The 22,421-nt window shown below is 41.7% G+C and overlaps 1 protein-coding gene across 1 annotated transcript in view; it reads right to left on the bottom strand.

Annotated features, from left to right (window-relative positions):
- Positions 1-13,221: 13,221 nt before the first annotated feature.
- The window catches only part of pam (peptidylglycine alpha-amidating monooxygenase), a 53,658-nt gene continuing 44,458 nt past the window's right edge, over positions 13,222-22,421 (bottom strand). The window contains exons 20-27 of the mRNA XM_048258394.1: positions 22,061-22,264; positions 21,093-21,211; positions 18,854-18,953; positions 17,671-17,724; positions 16,203-16,270; positions 15,897-16,119; positions 15,394-15,453; positions 13,222-14,168 (exon numbers count right to left, since the gene is read on the bottom strand). Coding sequence (XP_048114351.1) covers positions 13,987-14,168; positions 15,394-15,453; positions 15,897-16,119; positions 16,203-16,270; positions 17,671-17,724; positions 18,854-18,953; positions 21,093-21,211; positions 22,061-22,264 — 1,010 coding nt within the window. The 3' untranslated portion in view covers positions 13,222-13,986. The remainder of the gene's footprint in view (positions 14,169-15,393; positions 15,454-15,896; positions 16,120-16,202; positions 16,271-17,670; positions 17,725-18,853; positions 18,954-21,092; positions 21,212-22,060; positions 22,265-22,421) is intronic.

Raw genomic sequence — 22,421 nt, forward strand, 5'->3', positions numbered from 1 at the left:
GTTGAGTCCAAGGCATATGACATCATCAGACAAAGACGTAAGTATCCGAAGCGCTACCCACTTTCACCTTTAGATGGCATTAGTGCCCCATTACTCTCATCTCTGATTACTAAACCTGTAAAAACATGGAATTTAATTCGTTGAACACAGGACAAAATGCATGTAACAGAACATGGCACGGCCTAGTTTGTATGCCCTTTTGTGTGCCATTTGTGTGCACCTCATGTTTTGTTCAATTAAAGACTTTTCCTTAACTCTATTTATTGAGAAGAATAGGCTATATAGCCCATCAGCTGATGAAATATGGATGATCCAAGCTGTCAGAGGAGGTCTGGAATGCATGACATGTTGAACAACATAAATAAATAAATTACAAAAACAGCAAATAGCAAGAGAGAAACTGACATGTCTTACATATTACAATTTCAATTTCCCTTTCTCTACAGCCTTGCCATTTTTTGCTGAAAACATCACATTAGCATCACATTGTCCTGTTGGCAATGGGCCGACATTCTCACCTTTATCGACAGTAACCTGACCAGCTTCTAGCTCAGTGGACATGGCATTTACTGTATATACAGGGCATAGGAAACGTGTGGATGGGAGCAGAACATTTATCATGGATCGGCAAGTAAATACCGTCATTAACTTGATGGAATGAAATAAATTACCACCTCTTTGCCTGATGAGCTGAACCACTTCTATGGCTGCTTTTACTGGGACAACAAGGAGGTGGCCATACAGGCTGGTCTCTGTAGAGCATCAGCCCTTTAGGCCTACACTCTCCTCATTGTGGTCATTTACAGTATTCCATTCCATAATTATCAAAGGAGTTAATGACGAAATTGACTTGCCGAGCATGATACATTTTCTGCTCCCATCCAAAAGTTTCCTACACCCTATATAGGCCTATGCGGTAAACGTTACACCCACTAAGCTGGTCAGGCTACTGTCGGTAAAGGTGAGAATGTAGGCCTACTGTCAACGGGGTTGCCCAATGTGATTCAAATGTAATGTTTACAGCCAAAATGGCAGGCTGCCGACAAAGGGAAATTGAAAATGTTTATGTAAGACATGTCAGTTTCACTCTTTTTTTGCTGTTTCTGTAATTTATTTATTTCTGTTGTTCAACAGGCCATGCATTCGAAATAGACTCATCTGACAGCTTGGGTTATCCTGATCAGTTGATGCACTGGACTGGACTCAATAAACAGAGTCCAGGAAAAGGAAAAGTCTTTAATTTAGCAAAACATGAGGTGCACACAAATGGCACACAAAAGGGCACACAAACTAGGCCGTGTCATGTTCAGTTAAATGCATTTTGTCCTGTGTTCAACGAATGTAATTCCATGTTTTTAAGGTTTAGTAATCAGAGACGAGAGTAATGGTCCACTAATGCCATCTAATGGTGAAAGTGGGTAGCGCGCCGGATACTTACGTCTTTGTCTGATGATGTCATATGCCTTGGACTCAACGAACGTTATCGTTACACACTGGATCGGAAAGTTATGGTGATCTGCACTGGTTTCAACCCTCTTTAAGTTAAGCTTCAAGTTGGCTTTGAAAAGCATCGTTTTACGCGGTGAATGAAATGCTATGTTTCTGAGATTATTAGAAATATAATGTAATTAATGTCACTTATTTAATGTTAACTTGTAAGCAATTAGCACACCCATGAAGGGTATTTAGTCAATGCTAGTGCTAGCCTTCTGGCTTAACCTAACTTAGCAGCTAGGGTAATTTTCTGTAGCCAGCTTATTTAATAGGATAAATGTTGTGTTTTCATTTCTCAGTTTTAGCCTACTTCATCAACACCATGAAAAGTGTACTGGAACTTGTGGTCTGCGCGGATTTGTTGAACTAGAAGACCATGGAAAAATGGGGAGATATTCCCAAGTCACTTCTGATTGTGCTGAGAGCTCAACAGTGCCAAACTTTGACAAATTGACATTAAGCCAGTTGGCCTCATTCAATTCCATTGCTGTCTGCCTAATAATGTCAGTGGTAAGTACAGTACCACGACGGGAGTGGTAAGTACAGTAAGTACGACGTTGTTTAATTAGATTGGTTATCAATGGGATTTTAAGTTTATAATGATATTTGCCGAAGCGTTACCTAACGTTAGCGAGACAGCTCACTGACATTAGTGTTAACGTTAAACATGCTATGAGCTAGGACACCAACGTGATTTTGATCAAATACGTTTCATTCAGCATGGTAACTATATTCAGATGTGGTGGTTATCAACGAGTTTGCTATTACTGTTATGCAGATGAACAGTGGAGTAAATTAATGTGCTACATTTGCTTTGAACCTGATATAGCTAGATAGGAGTTTTTGCTCCAACTGCTTTCAGATAATTTATTTCCCTGTAAATTTGCACTTCTAAAGTCTCACCAGTGCAGGTTTGTGTTCTTGAATTAATGTTGATGGAATAATTTGTATTGCTGTATCTGCCAAATAATTTCTTAAATGCATATGAGCTTTGCAGATGCCGAGAGAGGCTGAAGTGACAAGAGGACATTGCCTATCATTAGGTCAGTAATCTTTATAAGAAGGATAAAATGTCCTTTTTACCTTTTGTGGATATATGTCCTTTTTACCTTGTATGGTTCTGTAGCACCAGTGCTAACAAATAAAAGAGTTAGCAGCATGCAGCCCTGCCACCCATTACAAAATGGGGTATATTCAAATGATAATGGCATGGTAAATCTGCGGCTGTTATTGAATCATTACGTAGCAAGCAAAGCCCCATTTCAGGCAGGAGCTACAGTGATATTCCAGGGACTTTGTCCTTAACAGGATGTGCCATTGACAGTCACAGAGGGGAACTCACAGGTTTGCTAACACCTACCTCATTAGTATTATAAATGTTACGCTGAAGTTCTAATTGTTAGTAGTGAAACCACCTAACATTTTTCAATATTTCCATCACCATGTGTAGCTAACACCCATGGCTATGATATTCAGAGCTCACATCAGACTTAATTTGGTGATAATTTCATCAAGACATTGAGAAAACACCACATGTACAGCAGATACCTCACCGGGTTGATGGATGGTTATTGGAGTGATGTAGTGGTGGTTGGCATGAAGATTAGGCTGCTGGGGGCTCCCTGAAGCTGGAACGGACAGGCCAAGCACATCTTCTCCCTGCCTCACTGCTTTGAAACTTGCTCCCAAGGTGCCAATCGTCCGTTCTCTTTTCCTTCCTTGGTGCCTTATTTGATTTTGCTTCTAATGTATGTGCTGAAAATTTCTTTTTTAGGTCATAGCATGAAAGAAGTGTGTCGTCATTGCCATTTCCTGTTACAGCATGCTGGCATTACTCACAAAGTCAATTGCTGTTGACCCTCTTAACAATGTATCCAATCTTCAGGCCACGAAAAAGATGGAAGGTGTCCCAGTACAAGTTTATGGCTTTCTCTAACTCATTCTCTTTCAATCTGCTTAGGGCAAGGTCGAACCGGTGGTCTACTTCCTCTCAAGGAACCATGATGTTTTCAGGGAGGACTGTGGCGTTTCTCCTCCCTCAACCAGGTTTTTCAGGAGAGCACTGGTCACTCTACTAAAGACGTGCATGGCAGGTTGGACACTGAAATGGGAGTGGGTTGGCGGTCATGAAGGATAAATGGGTATGTACGGTTGTTCCTGTGTTAATGGCCGTTTGCATCAGGAACGATAACTATAATGATAAGTGTCCTCACTGATCAATTAAGAAAAGTCTCTCCTTGAATATGATAGCTAAAATTTGATGGATTTTGGTTGGCTGTCAGCTTTGTATTGTTCTCAACATCGTTTGGAAAGTGATCCCCAACAACATCTTTCTTCATGTTATCGTTACAGTTTATGTGTGGATGTAAGGTGGTAGGCGTTGTGTGGTGGGTCTTGCTGGAGATGGCCTCTTGCTTTGGTTTATGGTTTATGACTTAATGTGGCAGCTGTAAATGTGTTGTTCCAGGTATAAACTGAATGTTACCCAGCTCTGTTCTCCCTCCATTCTCCACTGTGCCTGTTCTGCTTACCTAGGACCAAGGATGCTGAGGGCGAGAAAGGTGTCTTGATGGGATGAACAGCCTTCAGCTTCAACATCACCCCTAACACTCCTGGCTCCATCAAACGTGCTGCATCCTCCTTAGCTTGTCCCTTTTATAGGTGTGCAGAGTTTATAGACAGCTACCCATCCTTTCCACATTGTGCATTTTCTGTTGTTCACACACACACTTCAGACATTAGGAACTGAAATCTTTTTGAAAATATAAATGAGTGTCAAACCTCCTTTCTATGTTGCAGTCCCACCACACCTCCTTCTGGTATTTTTGTTGGTTTTCCCCTAGTTTTTGTTAACACACACTTGTTTCACACATTGAAAAATGAATAAAATATCTAAAATGTATCAGTCACCTTTTTTTTATGCTGCAGTCTCACCAGCTATTTGAAATATGAGTTGCAACTGTTTTATTGAAGCGGTTGATTGCCTATTGAGTTGCAAGTGTGTTATGGAAACAGTGGGTGTGTATTGATAGAACTTTTTTTTTTAACATTTAAGCTGTAATTGATCATTTGTATATTTATTTGACACATGATTATGGCTGAATCTTACAATTTTATCAATGCTGTGGTGGGAACTTTTATTTTATCAAAATAACTGAATAGGACACTAACAGGAATGCCTGAACACTAGATCTGTAGGCCACAGCATGCTGACATATCTGAGGCGATGTTGTAAATATTGGGTATCTAAATTTGCAGTAATAAAGCTGTTGCCGGTAAGGCTAACACTCTTGACAACCACAAACAGCAGTGTTTCTCAAAGTGTGGTCCAGGAACCACAGGTGGTAATGTGAGCAGACCTGGTAAAATATAATATAGATGAGTTTGCAATATTGAACTAACTATAAGCTATGCCAGTTTAAATCATATGAATCCTCTGACACAATAAGCAAAGGTGGTTCAGTGAGTAAACTATTGTATAATATACTGTTAAAGTAGGTCTACTCTTTTTTTTTAGCTAGGTGGTTTTTTTTTTTTTTTTTTTTTTTGAAACAAGCAGTGGGGGCGTTTTTAATGGCGACCGCCCCTAGAGAGAACTAAAGGTGAACTGCAACCAATTTCGATAGAATTCGGCAGTTCGAGCTCTGTCTGGGCTGAAGTTGGCCGAGAGTGCCTGGTGCTGAGCCGCGATTGGTTTATCCACGTTTGATATGGGGGTGAACAGCAGAATGAAATGACACAACATTAAACCCAAATTAAAACCAAAACGACAGAGGACACACACACACAACAAAGCGACAGAGCAGAATCAAGCGACAGAGCAGACAACATGCACAACAAACATTAAAACAAGCGACAGAAAAACAAACGACACACAACAGCAGAATCAAATGAATCAGGCGACATGCACAACATTAAAAACAAACGACAGAGAGGACGACATGCACAACAGCTGATTCAAACAACACAGAAGACGACATGCACAACATTAAAACCAAACGACATGCACAACAGCAGAATCAGAAGGCGACATGCACAACAGCAGAATCAAATGACACAGCGGGCGAGTAGGCACAACAGCTGATCCAAAGCGACACAGAAGACAACATGCACAACAGCTGGATCAAAGCGACACAGCAGACGACAGGCACAACAGCTGATCCAAACTACACAGAAGACGACATGCACAACAGCTGAATCAAGCGACACATAAGGCGACGACATGCACAACAGCTGATTCAAACAACACAGAAGACAACATGCACAACATTAAAACCAAACGACATAGAAGGCGACATGCACAACAGCTGATCAAAGCGACACAGAAGACAACATGCACAACAGCTGATCCCAAGCGACACAGAAGGCGACATGCACAACAGCAGAATCAAACAACAGGCCTGTCGACATACTTGGCGACATGTGCAACAACAGAGTCATGGCACAATATCACAGTCAACACTAGGGGGTGTCGTTTTGTAAGGTGAGCAATGACATGAACAAGGCCGTTTTGTCACGTCTGTCGTAAAGTGAATGTTGCATAGACATCTTCAGTGGACATAAGTAGTTGACAAAAGCAATATTTAGTCGACATAGGCATTATTTTTGGCACTAATGGAACGCCATATGACCAGGCTTTCAAATGCGGATTTTACTGTGTAAAATAGCATCAGCTGTTAGGATATTACCCAGGATATTGTAACAGCTAACCTAGCTTCTGTAATCTTTCAACCAAAGTTAGGAGTCATGTTGAACAAGGGTGTGCCGCACGGACAGCTATAAGTCACCATCACTGTTAGGCTAATTGAGCTACCAATCTTGCAGTCGCAATAAACAATTGGATCCGAGACATTTTCCTGTTCCTATATCCTATTCCTATTTTTCCTATATATCCTGTAGGCTAATGTATTTGTGAATGTAGTCTGCACAATGCAAAGAAATAAAAGATAAACTGGTGCATTTCCATACTCACAGAAATGAACATTGCGAGACACTTATCTCTTCTATGATCTCATCCCAGAAAGATTTTCTTTGACTTGTTAGTTTTTTTTAACATTTATTTTATCTAATGACATAGCAAACATGATGAATTGAATCCACATATCCTTGCACTTGCGAAACTATTTTCCATCATTCACGTTCCTCTTAAAGTTGCAGGCACTAGATTTACACACCAAATGTGATGATATAGACAAGTGTATCCTAATAATTTAAATATCAATATGATGTAATCAAAAGACTAAATATGTTTATCTATTAGTAATCATGCAGATCATAAAATACTATAAATAATTATCAATATACATTTATAGTTATATGAATTCCAAAATATGAAAAAGAAACCTATGACAACCATCACTTTCTATGTGTGTGTGTGTGGAGGGTCAATCAAATTCTATGATTGCCACTGATGTGAATGATCTCACAAATCACACAAACCAAATCAAATGTTTAAAAAATCGCAATAGTATCGAAATTGAGTCTTCACTTGCTATTGGTATTGAAACAATAATGTTGGTATCGTGACAACAGGAGTTGTGGATGTGTCCCCACCAAAGCTGAGACCAAACCTACGCCCTTGTGGGACAGAGACATGTGACAGTAGGCGAGTGGCATGGACAGAAGACAAGTGACAAGACAGTAGGTGAGTGGTGTAGGACAGTAGGCAAATGGCATGAGACAGGTGTGCCACCAACAACAGTACAGTACAGTGCTCCTACTGCTAGATATATTTGTGATATAAACTTCAGCAATGTTTTACCATATACTCTGGTACAATAGTCAGGTTGACAGCCCATAGAGCCCCATTGTGGACCCGGATATGTTGAGTACACCAAAGTTTTATGATGGAAATATATAGTATGGGTTCCCAGCATGCAGAAACTGCCGGATGCTAATTTGCATATGTTGGGCAATTTGTGTAATTGAGCTAATTAGCATACATTAGCATAATCACCTATATTGATCATATTATAAGAGCTGCTTGGCCAAAATGGACAATGTTAGTATGTTAAGCTGATTTTTTTGGTCCAATTTAGACAGATTTTTGGAGGATAGGGCTGTAGCGATATACCAACCTAACAATTCGATTCGTATCGCGATTTTTGACCCAGTTTGATACAAACCTCGATTTTTCTCTTTTTTTTGGGGGGGGCTAGACATTTCAATTGCCTACCTTAGAACACCAGAGGATTACAATGTAATATATCTGTATTATTTTATATCCTGAATACTGAATGTCTGATATTTATGACAGCACACTTTATGCAGATTAGCCTATAGCTTAGGCCTACTATTTCTATATTACAACATTCAGCTGTCTGGTTGAAGCCTGGAAATATTGTAAACAAAGTAGCATAGTTGGCTAGCTTATCATAGTCTACTTAATAGTGTAACGATTGATGAGACAGCGTTGTCTAATCAAAAGCTTTATTAAAGGTCGGGAGCAGGGACATAGTACAAGTCAAGAACACTCGCACCTAACACACATAGGGTTGGGGCAACTCCAGCTCCATCGCAGCGCAATCGGGCTACGGCTACCGTCGCTGCTCCCGGCCGCTCCGCTCCACTCTGCCACGGTTGCGCCAAGGCCTAGACCTTGTCTCTGGCTCGTGCCATCGGATTTCACACAACAAACTTTTTTTCCCCTTATTTTTCTAAAGAGTGCCCGGCGAACAGACCCAGCCAGACAGTAGCCCGCACAGCATGGTGCCTCCCACACGCACCCAAAGGCTTAGAGTTCAGTATTTCAGAGGCCCTTCGCCCGAGAAGCTGCTTAACCGTGTGTGCCTCAAACGGCTCCGCCAACTGTCAGATCCTCAGGCACCACCTCCTTGCTGCTCCACCTCGCTCTGCTCCACAGCCCAGGGCCACCCGCAACTCAGCCTAAAGCCGCCCTCTTGGGGAAAGGCGCCAGGCGCCGATCATCACCTCCTCATCTTCAAGGCCCTTCCTCAGGCCGCTCTCCCCCTCACATGAAGTCCTTCTCCCCATTGGCCACTGCATCAAGACCCTCTTCAGGCAAGCACTCCCGTGGCCAGGCCCAGGCGTGACTGGTCTCCTCCTTTGGCTGCTGCGAAGACCTCTGTAAGCTTTTTTTAGTACCCCTTACAAGGGCTCTCTTCAGAAGAGGCTTGGGTTTAAGAGGCTAGTTCTTCCCTTTGTTACTCAATTGTGAGTTACAGCAGAGGGCCAGTGAATAGCTATTTCCAAAATGATTTTGGAATTCAGAAATAACTTGAGGATCCAAATTATTCCTTATTAACACTGAACATTTTATCCTCCAAAATCCGTCTAAATGCCCCCGAAAACTCAGCAAAATCAGCTTAGTGAGAGTAAAAACGTGACCAAACCATGTTTAAATATTGATTTTGAATCTTGAAAATGTCAGATATGGACTCAGCATCTCCAGTAACCCTTAAGAACATACTACGTTTTGTCCAGCTCCTTTTAGATCAATATAGGCAATTATGCTAATTTATTAATGGCGCCAATTAAACAAATTGCCCAACAAATGCAAATTAGCATCCGGCAGTGTCTGCATGCTGGGGACCTATACTATATATTTCTATCATAAAACTTTGGTGTCCTCAACATTTCCGGGTTCACCTTTCTGTCAACTAGACTACAATTGGGAGTGGGTCTGGAAAAGGTTAATTGACTTACAACTTCCAGCAGGTAGTGCAGGGCGATATGTAGCAAAAAAAGGTGTTTGGAACATTTCATATAGATTTTTGCAAATTATGTTTTTTCACTTCTTCAGACCCTATAGTTTGTAAAACTACCTGTTTCCAATTTTTTCCCGGACTGCACAGGTCCAAAATCCAAGATGGCGGATATATCACCAAAAATGGCAAATAATCGCCTTTTTAAAATTTTTAAATGGATATATGTTAGGTATTATCATTATATACATACATTTTCTAATAAAATTGAATGACTTAGGTAATAAATATGACCATGGGTGACATGAGATGACATTGGTGACATGAGCCTCTCCTTGTCTCTCTCTCTCTCTCTCTCTGCCCCTCCTCTGCATGCATGTTTAAAGAAAACATTGTCATTTGTGCAAGGATTGTTGTTGGCATAGAAGATGACTGGTTAAATCGTGAATAAATCAGGTTAGCATCATAAACATGCTGCGCAAAACTGTTGCAACCCCCACCGTCACCTACCACCACAAATAGAACTGAATTCTGTGGGAAACACTGCAAAGTATAGACAGGTGGTGCATAGACAGGTCAAGAAATATAGTGCAGTGTAGACAGTAGTATACAGTTGATTCATATAAAGTAGAGAGGTTTAGAGTAATATAAATATGTGCAGTGTATTAGCAGTTACCTTATAAGAGCAGAATAAATATGGCTATGTAATGTGAACAATGTATGGTTGTTGGTTAGTTGGTTGGTTGTCACTGGGATGGAGAGCTAGACTTTAGCTGCAGGAAAGAAGCTTCCTCTGAACCTGCTGTGCGCCTTATGCAAGCATCGCTTGCCCTGGATGGCCTCAATGGAGGGGAGTGAGGAATGTGTTGGGCAGTTTTCACCACCCTCTGCAGTGCTTTTCGGTTGTGGGCAGAGCAGTTGCCATACCAAACTGTGACACAGTTGGTAAAGATACGCTTGATGGTGCAGGGGTAGAAGTTCACCAGGATCAGGACCTTCTTTAGCCTCCTCAGATAGAAAAGATGCTGGTAAGCCTTCTTGATCAGGGTAGAGGTGTTGAGGGTCCAAGAGAGGACCAAGAGATGTGGACACCCAGAAATCTGAAGCTGGTGATACACTCCACTTCAGTCCAATTGATGAGAATGGGTGTGTGTGCTAGCTTTAGACTTCCTGAAGTCCACAATGAGCGCTTTGGTCTTCAATAATTCTGTTAACAGGACTTGCAGGAAATTGTGGGAACATATGAATTTGTTGATTATATGCAAGCCTAATGCTGCCCACTACATCTAAGTCTGCCTTCATCCATGAATTGTGACTGGTTTCAGAAACAGCATCCTCTGAACAATCTACAGAGAGTAGCTCAGTGCAATTAACACACACATTGGATAGCATCTTAATAGATGGCATGGCTGTTGTGCAGGAGATGGTTGTCAGGAAAAGTGACATAAACTGTTGCCAAGATCTGGCAAAATGTTGAAAGTAAGGCACGAGGCTACAATGACATTTACTTATTATTTAACAACTATACCATCACAAACTCTATGAAAGACAGGACGAGACAGGTCCATACAATGGGACAAGCACATGATAAGGGATACAAAATACAAGACTCTACACCAATCAAAGACTTTAAAGCTTTCCTGGGATCGAAGGAAACCAAAGCCAACCTCATCCTCTACCTTGGTCATAAAGCTGTTGAACTATGTAAACTGCCAGTCACAGTTCACACACACAAAGGTGGCAGTAACAGTAAGTCATTTTGTCAAAACCCCATATATCTACATGTCACACAGATGTCTTGGTGCTTGCCCTTCTCAGGGTACCAGACATCAACAAAGACAGTCTCATTATCATGGGCACTGGAGAACATCGACAAAAGATACAGCCTAGAAATCTTGACGCACCCTAGCGGCAGCAAATGTAATTTGCAGTCAGGGTAGTCTAGCAACTCTCCGTTGGCTTGTGAGGTGGAAAAACCAAACTTCGCTCAGGCCAATCACATCGTGTATAGAGTCGGTGGACTTATCGGGTATCCTATTGTATCCTATCCTATCAGGAAATTGAAAGCCATTTACCGTTTATCCCGTGGGAAAGGAAAGGTTTCTGTTTCAAGTCAATCAAGTCATGATGGTGTCATTAACACACTTTGTAGGCTTGTAGTAGGTCCTCATCCATCTCCAGACGTGTTTGCTGGATGTGAGAAATTTGTGTGTCAGCTCCTCAAAACATGGTTTTCAAACAGCTAAAGCCCTTCGGTGGAACATGTTTAAAACTCTAAAGCCCAACCAGGGAGTGGAAAAACTCGGGAACTAGGGAAATCCCATCACTATAATTACCCTACCATCGCCTATAGCTGTCCCCATGCTCGGATTCCTGCCCACCTGGCCTAGCGACCCACTATTTGCCCGATGACAACTCCTAATTCCCTATGGACAATTCATCCCCTACACTGGACTATTTGAACTTAACACTAAATAGGATTCATGCATTATCATACTGGTTATGTAACCATCCAACCACTTTGTAACATATACCTCAGGTGGCTCTAAATACCATGTTCTATTCTCTGTATATAGACCTTACTGTCCTGTAACTGACCCCAGGCAGATGGGTCAGGCCCTTGAGTCGTGGATCTGCTTGAGGTTTCATCCTATATGTTTCTCCCATTCTTGGGAGTTTTTCCTCGCCCCTGTTACTCATGGGCTCTGTCTGAATGTTTAACACTCTGTAAAGCGCCATGACATGTGTAATGTTTTGACGCTCTATAACTGAAATTAAATTGAAATTGAAATTCTGAGAGCACACAGGCAAGCAAATGTTTGGGCACAAGATACAGTGCCTTCTCCAAAGATTCTTGACTCACTATCACTGGGATGGAGACAAATTGTTGATGGGCAATGGGCTCCTGTTCTGTCAAAACTTCCACCAGCACCAGAGGCTGTTGTGGAACTTGTGAAGTGTTGTTGTCTTGCCAGCCATTGCAGTATAAGGTGTTCTTGCAAGAGTAACAACTTACCATTCACGCAACTTTTCAGGTGTGAAGGCTCTGAGGAGATGTACACCAATATTAAAAAGACAGTGACAGTGGTGAGGATAAATACTTGAGTGACAATGACAATGTTTTGTTGAACTCTTCAATAATGAAACAAGATGCAGATTTTTTTTTATCTTTTTTTTTTATTTTTTCAAAATTTTCTCCAAATGTTTTGGCAAATGATGCAATACATCTTTTGAAAATAGTCTGTATCTCACTTGTCTACCTTATTAGGTGTATATTTATCAAAAAGTTGACCACTTAAAGCCTTTATATTATTTTTCTGCATATATTGTCCGCCATCTTGAATTTTGGCACTGAAAATTAAGAAAACAATTGGAAACAGGTTGTTTTGTATTGAATGGGGTCCTAGCTAGTTAAAAAACACCAGTTGCAAAAATCTATATGAATCGTTCCTAAAATAACACAATTCCCCATACTAAGGGGCGTAACTAGCAGTGAATTTAAACTTAAATTGGTTCATTAAACTCTTACCAAATTGTTTCAAACGTGTAGCAATCTTGTAAACACATGTTTTACATGCAGTTGTTTACTCGGGTCCAAAGAAATACACTTCCATGCCGGATTAGCTATTCTATTTGCGCGCCCGTATTTTAGACATTGGGAATGGGCTTTAATGGCTTCTTGGCCAGACGGACCTGCAGAGCAAATCCACAATTTGCCGAAGGTTTGTATGTAGGCCTATTCCCAGGCTAATTAGTTGTCCCTTTAGTCAAACATTTCATCAGATATCCCTGTCTTGTGTAACTTCAGACTTTCCATGTTAAAAATAAAAAAGTTACAGTTAAGTAAATGGATCAAGCCGTTTAAAATGTAGCCATTGTATGTGGTTTTATATATTTCTTACAGGATCAGATTATATTCATGAAAACACACACTTGCAAGTACACACACACACACATACACACACACACACACATGCGCGTGCACACGCACACACACACACACACACACACACACTTCAGTAACATCACCATACAACTGAGGTCAAATTTCACAAGTGGATGATGCTTTGCAGACACTTTATTACACAAATAACATTGTTACTGAAAATAGTATTCTTGCGATAAAACTTCAGTGTCACAACAAACATCAGACACATCTTATACATCCGCTTGGAAAATGTCGTAAATACAGCTTTAGATACATAATAATAGTAATCTTCAATTTTTTTTAGCCTTTCATTGAATGCGGTACAACATAAATCAAAATACAGATGACAATAGCAGCGCTTTCATTATGTGGCACATTTGTAATAACAGGTGCTGCGGAAAGGCAAAAAATACACAATCAAAAAGGCACACATGTACAGATAAAGTCATCAACCAAACATCTGGAGCAATTACCTGATAACTTATAAAAATGCTATCTGGTTGATAAATCACTTGGAAGTATATGAACAATAATAATTCAGTCATGGCAAAAAAAAAAAGTAAAAATAAAACTCTAAATAGTTTCTCTGTCTTTAGTCATTATCCCATATATCCTATTTGAAAATAATCATCTAGAGCTACATCCATAGCTCTACCAGTGCTTCACACCTACATCTGGTCCCCGTATCTAATAAATTAAAGTGGCAGTCAGAAAACGCTCCTACGGAGGGGAAATGTTTGCACAAATAAATAAGAAATGTGTTGGCAGCCGATATGAACAGTTTTACATATATGATTAAAGTACATCCTGACGGTGTTTGTTGGACAGAAGGATTGCTCTGGTGGGCAGCGTTTGTCGGGCAGGTCAGCAGGAATCTCTGGAGGGGGGGGTATGGGTCCCCTAAGAGGAGGAGATGGGGGGCAGTGGGGGGGCAGCATACTCCTCGTTCTCAGAGTCTGTGGCGTCTTCGTCGTCCTTCTCCTGGTCACTGCCCTCGGTGCTCAGGCGGTCGAAGCCTTGCCGGGTGTAGCCTTTGTGAGAGGCGAAGAAGTTGCCCAGGTTCAAGGTGCCCGCAGCTTTACCTGTGAGATGGAGGGGCAGGTAGAGGTGAGATGACTATGAACTGTAGTTAACACCCTCTGGGTGCAGTGTTACACACAGAAGACAAAAGCTGTGTTGCTGTAATCATTGTTTTTTTTTTTAAATGTTATGGTCTGGTGTCTTTTTTATTATTAATTAATGGTCCTAACATAACACATTCAAGCCTAAAGCTAGACATGAACTTAAGAAACTTTTTGACAACTGTAAAAGCACTCCATCTCTTAGTGGGTGCACTAACCTATCAAAATCAACACCTCTATATTACCTGGGTTGAGTTATTGTCAGGCAGTTTTGTGCATTCAGTTCAAATGTGTGCATCTTAATGTGAGCGTGTATGGCAAGGGACTGATGGCTTTATAATAACCTCCTCCCACATGGCATGCTAAACATGGCTTTTATGTACAACTACTAAAAAATTAACAAAGAGGTTAGTGAAAATCAAATATTCATAATGCAAGGACTTTAATCTTAGTGTAGTGCATTACATCTTGCGTCATATATAGTCCACAACCCCTGGCATCAGAGACGCTTTATGTCTTTATGGAGTATTTACGTAATTCAATAAAGTGAATCCATTATTGCCAATCAACTACATGAATTAGTACCTTGTAATTATCCTCTTATAGAAAGCAAAGGGATTCCAACTACCTCTCTATACTGAAATTGCTTCATAGGCACTTGGAAACGCACAGATGGTATGCTAGATGAATAGACAGGACTCAGCATATCACACAAATATCATATAAAAGATTCAAGTTTAGTGACCAACACTCCAAGGATTTGACACAAAGGGCTTGGCTTGACTGTCACTGGGAAGAGTCACGACCTCTCCCAAGTCTGGACGTGCGTCAGTGTAGCCTCTGCCTCCAGGCTACAGGCAATTTGGTGTGGCCAGATGGTGAGAGTGAAGATCACTTTGACATAGTGGCCTCGTTCCAGACAAGATGGCCTCAAGCACTGGGCTGATGCGCCTTAATGGGTTAAACGCTTTGCTCTGTGAAGCCCCAGCTAGGATGGGTGGAACCGTACAGGGAGGCAGAGGGATACGACTGCAGTAGTGTGTTTTGGACACTAGAGGGCGGGCAACACTATCATTTCTCCTAACCCTCAGCCTTGTCAGGATCACACCTGCAAACCTCCATTTTACTTTATGTATAGTTTACCTTTTCAGTGAAGCGGGAAGCATTCGTAATTAGGGACACTTACCTCTCAGTTTTCCCAGGATTCCACCTGAGGAGTTTGGTTCCAGTTTTACTTCATAGTCATCTAGGGCAGAGGGGAAGAAGACCCATGAAAAACCCAACACTTACATGCTTGATAGTTTGATAGAGCAGCATTACAATACCGCAATTTTCTCAGCTCAATATTTTTTTATATTAAATCTGCCATAAAATAACAAGCTTTGACAGCCTTTATTTAATCTTTTCTGATAATAGAACTGAAGCTGTTCTGATTAGACATCTCAAGTTGGAAGGGCAACTTGTAATGTGGAGGATTTCACAGTTCATATCCACAGTATAATACAATATATCACAGTTCATATCCACGATATAATACAATATATCTATACTATACAATATATTCTTGAATTTCCCCTTGGGGATCAATAAAGTATCTATCTATCTATCTATCTATCTACTACAATACATTAAATGTGTTGTAAAGCATATATGTAAAAATGCACATGGTTTGTTTGGATGTGTCAGTACCTCCATACATGCGGCTCTTCTTCCAGCGGATGAAAACACCCACGGCGAGCACGACCACCAGCGGGATGAGCAGCAGTGTGGTGATGACGGCCGGGGAGACACCCTGGGCAGCCTGCCGGACCGTGCTCTTCTCCTTCTCGTGCTCTTGCTCGGGCTGCTGCTGTTGCTGCTGCTGCTGCTGCTTTTGAGGCTCTGGGGCTAGAGCAGACTGATGCTGCTGCTGCTGGTGCTGTTCCAGGTGTGGCTGCTGCTGCCGGGCGGTAGCGCCTGCTGCTCCTGTTGCTGCTGCTTCTGAACAGCTGCCACCACGATGGCGTGCTGCTGAGGCAGCTTATGGAGAGGCGTCAGGTGGGCCTGGACAATGGTTTCTGTCTCTGAGTGATGGTGAGGGGCAGAACAGGGCAGGGCAAGATGTGAGGAGAGGGGGAGAGAGGAAGAGAGGATGAGAGAAGAGAAGAGGGGGAAAGAGGAAGAGAGAGGAGAAGTGAGGAGAGGGGGAGAGAGGAGGAGAGAATAGAGGAGAAGTGAGAAGGGGAGGAGAGAGAAGTGAGCAGGGAGAAGAGAGGAAGAGGAGAGAAGTGAGGAGGGGAGAGGAAGAGAGGAGAGAAGAAGTGAGCAGGGGAGGAAAGAGAAAAAGTGACAGGAGGTGAAGGGAGTGGTGAGGAGATAACAAAAGAAGATAAGAAGCAAAGAGGACAACAATAAAAATGACAGCACCAAAGATATCAGATCAGAAAACATCAGAACATAATAACCGAAAATAAATTGTATTGCACAGAGATTAATTTTTTCCTCATTCAAGCATTTCAGACCTTATAATAGTCATTTCTGACAACTACACGTCACTCAGTTTGGAATTTTGGCTGAAACTAATTACCCACTCGCCGTTGACTAAGGCAGGCTGCTTTGACGGCTGAGCCCATGTTTGAGCGTGGTTTCAAAACTGGAGGCCCAACTAACGCTGCTAAGCCTCACTGGCTTTGCTGCGGAACACAGGGGGGGATTTTGTATTCACAGTTGGTGGTGTTGGAGGAAATTGTTATTATTCTATGTTACTGCATGCTTGTCTTTCTTCACCCATTTTAATCTGCACTGGAAGACTGCTTAAATTGCTTTCACACCAACTTAAAAATATATATATATATATATATATACATACACAGTATCACATTCACACTAAATTGTTTGAATAGTGGGGAGGAATATCCTTTACAGAAGACTGCAAGGCGAAAAAACAAGGCGTACCATTTAACATCAGTATGTTTTTTTTTTTTTTTTTTTTAAAGACTTGTACATTCGGTGTATACACTAGTAGATGTTGTTTTCAGTGCCAGATGGTGTTGTCAAAGATATTTCCTTTACTGAGCTTAAATTCACCCCATTTTTGCCTTTGTGTTTGAATGTGTGTTTAAATGTGTGTTTGTGTGTGTGTGTGTGTGTGTGTGTCAATTATAGCTTAGGGCGAACAACATCAGGAGCTCCTAATCACAGGGAGAAAACAGGGGTGTTTGAGCAGCAAAAGTGTAATGGGTCAAATACTGGGTGTAGCCAGCGCCTCACATGCTAGTATGCTGGTTTCAAAGTAATGGTTTACTAATGAATAGTGTGACCAGTGTACCTGACAACTCACCATGTAAATATATCAAACAGATCACTGCATAAGTAATAGTGTAAGTGGGTGAAGATTTCACTGGATAGCATGGAATGCTGAAAAAACTATTTTGGTGTTACTGAGAAAAAATACAAGGCAAATGTACAACGCAGAGGTTTGTACCTTCAATTTCCTGAACTTCAATTCCACCTTTTTTCACAGACCGGTGGTCAGCTTCTGGGAGTGAAACAGAGAGTCAATCATTGTTGTGTTTTTTGGCACAACACTGACACAGTTTAATTGTTAATTATATCCAACAGAGCACACCTTGATCTGACATCAAACCTTGGCACGCTATCAGACAAAAGCAGTCAGTGCGAGCCTCTTTGTCCTTTTCCCAGACTTTCACATCCTACACCTGAAATCTTGCCTTTATATTCAGAGGTACTTCATTGTACAAGGATCATTGAAAACCGCTACACTGTAACACTCTTGACTATGAAACTTCCTTCGTCATTGACCTCGAAACTGCTTGAGCACAAATTCAACTGATATGGTACTGTATATACAGTACTGTAAAGGGAGCTGTACATTCCAGACTGTGTTAGCTCACCTCTACTAACCAATGTAGGACAGGACAAACCAGAATGTCTCTCGACACTGCAGGACTTACACAAAGTTGGATGCACCAGCAATTCTATTATTTTACTCAACATCAGCACTGTTCAGTATTCATATCTTATTTACAATGGCAGTCAGCCATGACGTACTGACGTGTTGGGTAATTAATCAGTATAAATATGTCAGTGATTGTAAATGACTGTCATTGGTTGGCATACCGTGTTAAATAACAACTGTATTGATCCACACTATATGATAAACTTCCTGATGTATATCATAAGACATTGCAATCCATATCACTATTTGCATAAAGCAATTTTATTCTGTGAGGACCATGTTATGACAAAAAAACACACACACACACACACACACACACACACACACACACACACACACACACACACACATATATATATATATATATATATATATATATATATATATATATATATATATATATACACACACACTGTGCTGCTGTGCAATTACTATTCCATGAGATCATTTTAGGACATCTAGGAAGTGCTCCAAAAACCCTTACTTCACCATTGACAAGATTTGTTAAACTTTCCCCTCTACAGACTGCAACTTTTCCCTCATATGAATTGGCTATATAAACTTTTCCCCTGACGTGTTGCCTTTGAAGATGTAACACTTTGTAAAAATCTCTGCACCGAACACTCTGGGCATGCTGAGCTTAAAAAAAAAAAAAAAAATCAGGATTTTTTTTCTGATTTGAACTCACTTCCTCCAGGGACGAACTTGATCACAGAGTTGGTGTCTGCATCTGCAACAAAAACACTTCCATCCTTGCTGACCACAATGTCGTGAGGCATCTTGAACTTCTACAGTGGAACACAAGAAAAACAAAACAAAATCTATGACCTTACACTGGAGTACAAAAATGCAATTGTCTTTTGTTCAAGACATTTTCTAAATTGTACACCTAAAAACAGACCAGTTCCTTTAGCATGTATGCAATACATTCCCTGACTGAAACATAAGTTATTAATACTTAGCTTCATATAATATTATAATTATATTCTAAAATGAATCCTTGGCAGTGTGGTTAACAGAGCTTTGCCCTTGTAGCAGTAACAACCCAAAATAGCTCTGTCACATAATGAATTTATTGCCACACTGATGAAATAGCCCCTGGGGGCATCTGATTAGAGAGAGAGCTACTAAATCATGGACAACTGTGTCAGGCAGCTAAGAAGGAAGAGGAAATAATAATAAAGGGGAAAAAACTAGTGAAAAGAAAAAAAAATTTAAAGAAGCAACAAGGGGCTTTCAGTAGGAGTGACTCAATCTTTTAAGTGGCATCAGTGAAGGGAGCCAAGAACATCAGGGCAAGGAAAATCAATCTCAGGCCTCTAAGCTGGCCTCTAGTCTGCTGCCCAGTGATAACCTTGGTGTAAGGGGGTTTGTGGGGACAAATGTCCCATTGATGTGTTTTTGTGTGTGTGTGATTAGGGTGAGTTTCTTTAGGGGGGGGGGGGGTCGAAGTGACAAAAGCTACAGGCTACTTTGCCACCACCTCAAAGATTACCTGCCCCATATCTAAAAGCCTATCGGTTGTATACTGGCGCAGTACACAAGACGATCAATGCTTCGATACAGGGTTTGGAGAACATAGAAATGTTATTGATGCCTGTTCAGCCTGGAGTCCTGTGTTCATGAGCATACTACAGCAAATCTATTCTGTTTGGGTTTCTCTGGCTATTACTGTGGTAATGAGCCAATGAAAATTACTCAAGTACTTTTAATCATGGTCTACCAAACAAACGAGATTTGAGGAAATAGATTTGCTAGGCGATACTTAAATTAAATTTAGATTGGTCAGTGAAGAAGGTAGATTAAGAGATTTAGTCCCAAATGTCGACTTGCTCTGATATGGCTATTGATATTCAATCATTTCATCTAAATGCTGTAGCTGTAAATGACTCTGTGAGAATAACACATAAGACATGAAAGAAATACCAGGACCAGCCGTTTTTTCTGTTAATTACCTCTAGAGATAGCATTGGTTGAAAAAAAAAAAAATCATAAGAATTTGAGTCATTTGATGAGGAGGCCCCAGCCCTCGCCAACCACGCTTCACTGCAGTGAACATCACTGAGTCACAGCGCGACGCCATCAAGCGTTGCATCAGCAGACGGGGACCAGTTCCACCGAGCAATGCGCTACAAAGCTGAGTCACAGTCCACACCGTGCGTAACACTGATGGACACAGCATAACATCTGCAGCTCCCCGGCTTTCATTTTCAAATGGCTGTGAAAGCACAGTGTGCCAGACTGCGAAGCATCACTCGATTCCTCCACATAAATATAAGCTGAGAGCATTGCACTGGACAGCCAGGGTAGCGCGGTATAAGGCAGCCCATCTAGGACCAGCTCTGGATAAGAGCACACAGCCATCGGCTAAAGGGGGTCAAGCCAATTTAACCTCTAGTGTTTTGTTGGCCGCCACTGAACACCTGCAGGATGTGAATGTGAATTTTTCCTCGTGACGGTTCAGCGGTCCCGACCTCCGCGCTGAAAGCACCACACTGACTCCATGGTGACGACATTGGAGATTCTGCTCGGAGAACGGAGGAGAACAAGTTTTCCATTTCCTTTCAGACGGCGTTAGATTCAGTGCAAGCGTGCTCATTCTCATTCTCCCAGCCTAGCTCATCCTCTACTCTGGAGACCCTGTATAACCATGCAGGGGATGATTCAGAAACCCTGACAGGTTCAGAACGGAAAAGCAGAAAAAGAAAATGCCTGAACCCCATCGCTGGCTCGAATTCTATTCCAGACGTCCGCTTGACTTCCCCCAGCTCTGGTCTTCTCTGGGTGGAAGGCCCTGGCGCCTCAGCTTAGTATTGCATTTTAAAACAAAGAACCTGAGGGGAAGCAAGGGAAAGGGAAAAAGAAAGAAAGAAAGAAAGAAAGAAAGAAAGAAAGAAAGAAGGGCAAAACACACAGAGATTACCAACCTGTGAGTCGGGGCTGAAGGTGTCCAGGATCTCCTTGGTTGAATAATTCACCACGAAACCCCTGAGAGGCGCCGATACGCCGGTAGGAGACTCCCCATTCACGGCATAGATCAGACCACCTGAGAGAGAGAGAGAGAAAGAGAGAGAAAAATGGATTAGCATTACAGAGCAGCGGTCTGCAGGACCGGCATTAATATTGATCGGAGCCCCTTATCGCATTCATCATCAAAGACAGTGGTAGGCCACGATGGCTCCATTCAAAAGGGCGGCCATGACAAGGAGAGGCTGGTGAGGGTTTGGGCTGAACTCATATATGCAGATGAGCTCTGAATGGTGCAACATTATCATTCCCTTTGCCTGCGATGTGCACTTGAGTGTGCCTTTGATGTGTTCACGGATGAGTGGCGGAGAAAAACGCCGGCTGGCTTAATCTTAATGAGTTTTGGCTAATCAGGGTTGAGGAATCGGCCACACTGCAGAATAAGGGATTATTCTTTTACACACCGCTGGCTAATTTTGTCATTAATGACCAATTACATGATGTACGCTAGGCCTTTCACACAGTCGTGCAATCTTTGGTTATTATAGCCTGGTATATGCATACTATGATTTTTCGGCCTTCAGATTAAAGTGCTGTTATGGGAATGGTAACATGCAAAGGCTCATTAAATCCTATTTATTTCATTTCTGGGGCGGCTGCAGTCACTGTTTATAATATTGCTTGGTTTGAACAGAGAATAGGCTGAAGAAATTGCATGTTTATGAAAAATGATACTGAAATACACTGGCTCTCATGGATCAAAACCTGAAATAGGAAAAAAAGCTAATAAAAATGCTACTCGAGAACAACAATAACAACAACAACAACAGCAGGCCTAACTGAGCATGATACTGGTATTACTGTTTACTGTGAAATGCAGCTTCATATTAGTACAGTGCTAGTATCACCAGTCACCATAGGCACCCACCTTGCTCTGGTGAGTAGGACACAGCAAAAACCTCTCCCCCGAACTCGTCCTTCTTGATCTCTTTGATGAACTCCCCAGTCTCGGCCAGGAAGCACTGGACGCGTCCGTTCTCCCTGTCCGCTACGCAGAGCTCCCGTCTGTCTGGCAGGAACACCAGACTGTGTGGAATCTGGAAGGGTAGTCGTTTTCTGCGGTCAGTGTACCCTGGAATGGAGGACACAGAGAGGACAAGCCAGAGGCATGTTAGACACTTCTGGAGTAAAGCCACGGCAATGAAATGGCAATAAAAGTGTGCAACATTGTGGCTGCCATTCTGGCTTCGTAAAAATCTGTAATGGAATCGCCATCATCATTCATCATG

This window comes from Alosa alosa, chromosome 12 (assembly GCF_017589495.1).
Source record: "Alosa alosa isolate M-15738 ecotype Scorff River chromosome 12, AALO_Geno_1.1, whole genome shotgun sequence".
NCBI classification, from domain to species: domain Eukaryota; kingdom Metazoa; phylum Chordata; class Actinopteri; order Clupeiformes; family Clupeidae; genus Alosa; species Alosa alosa.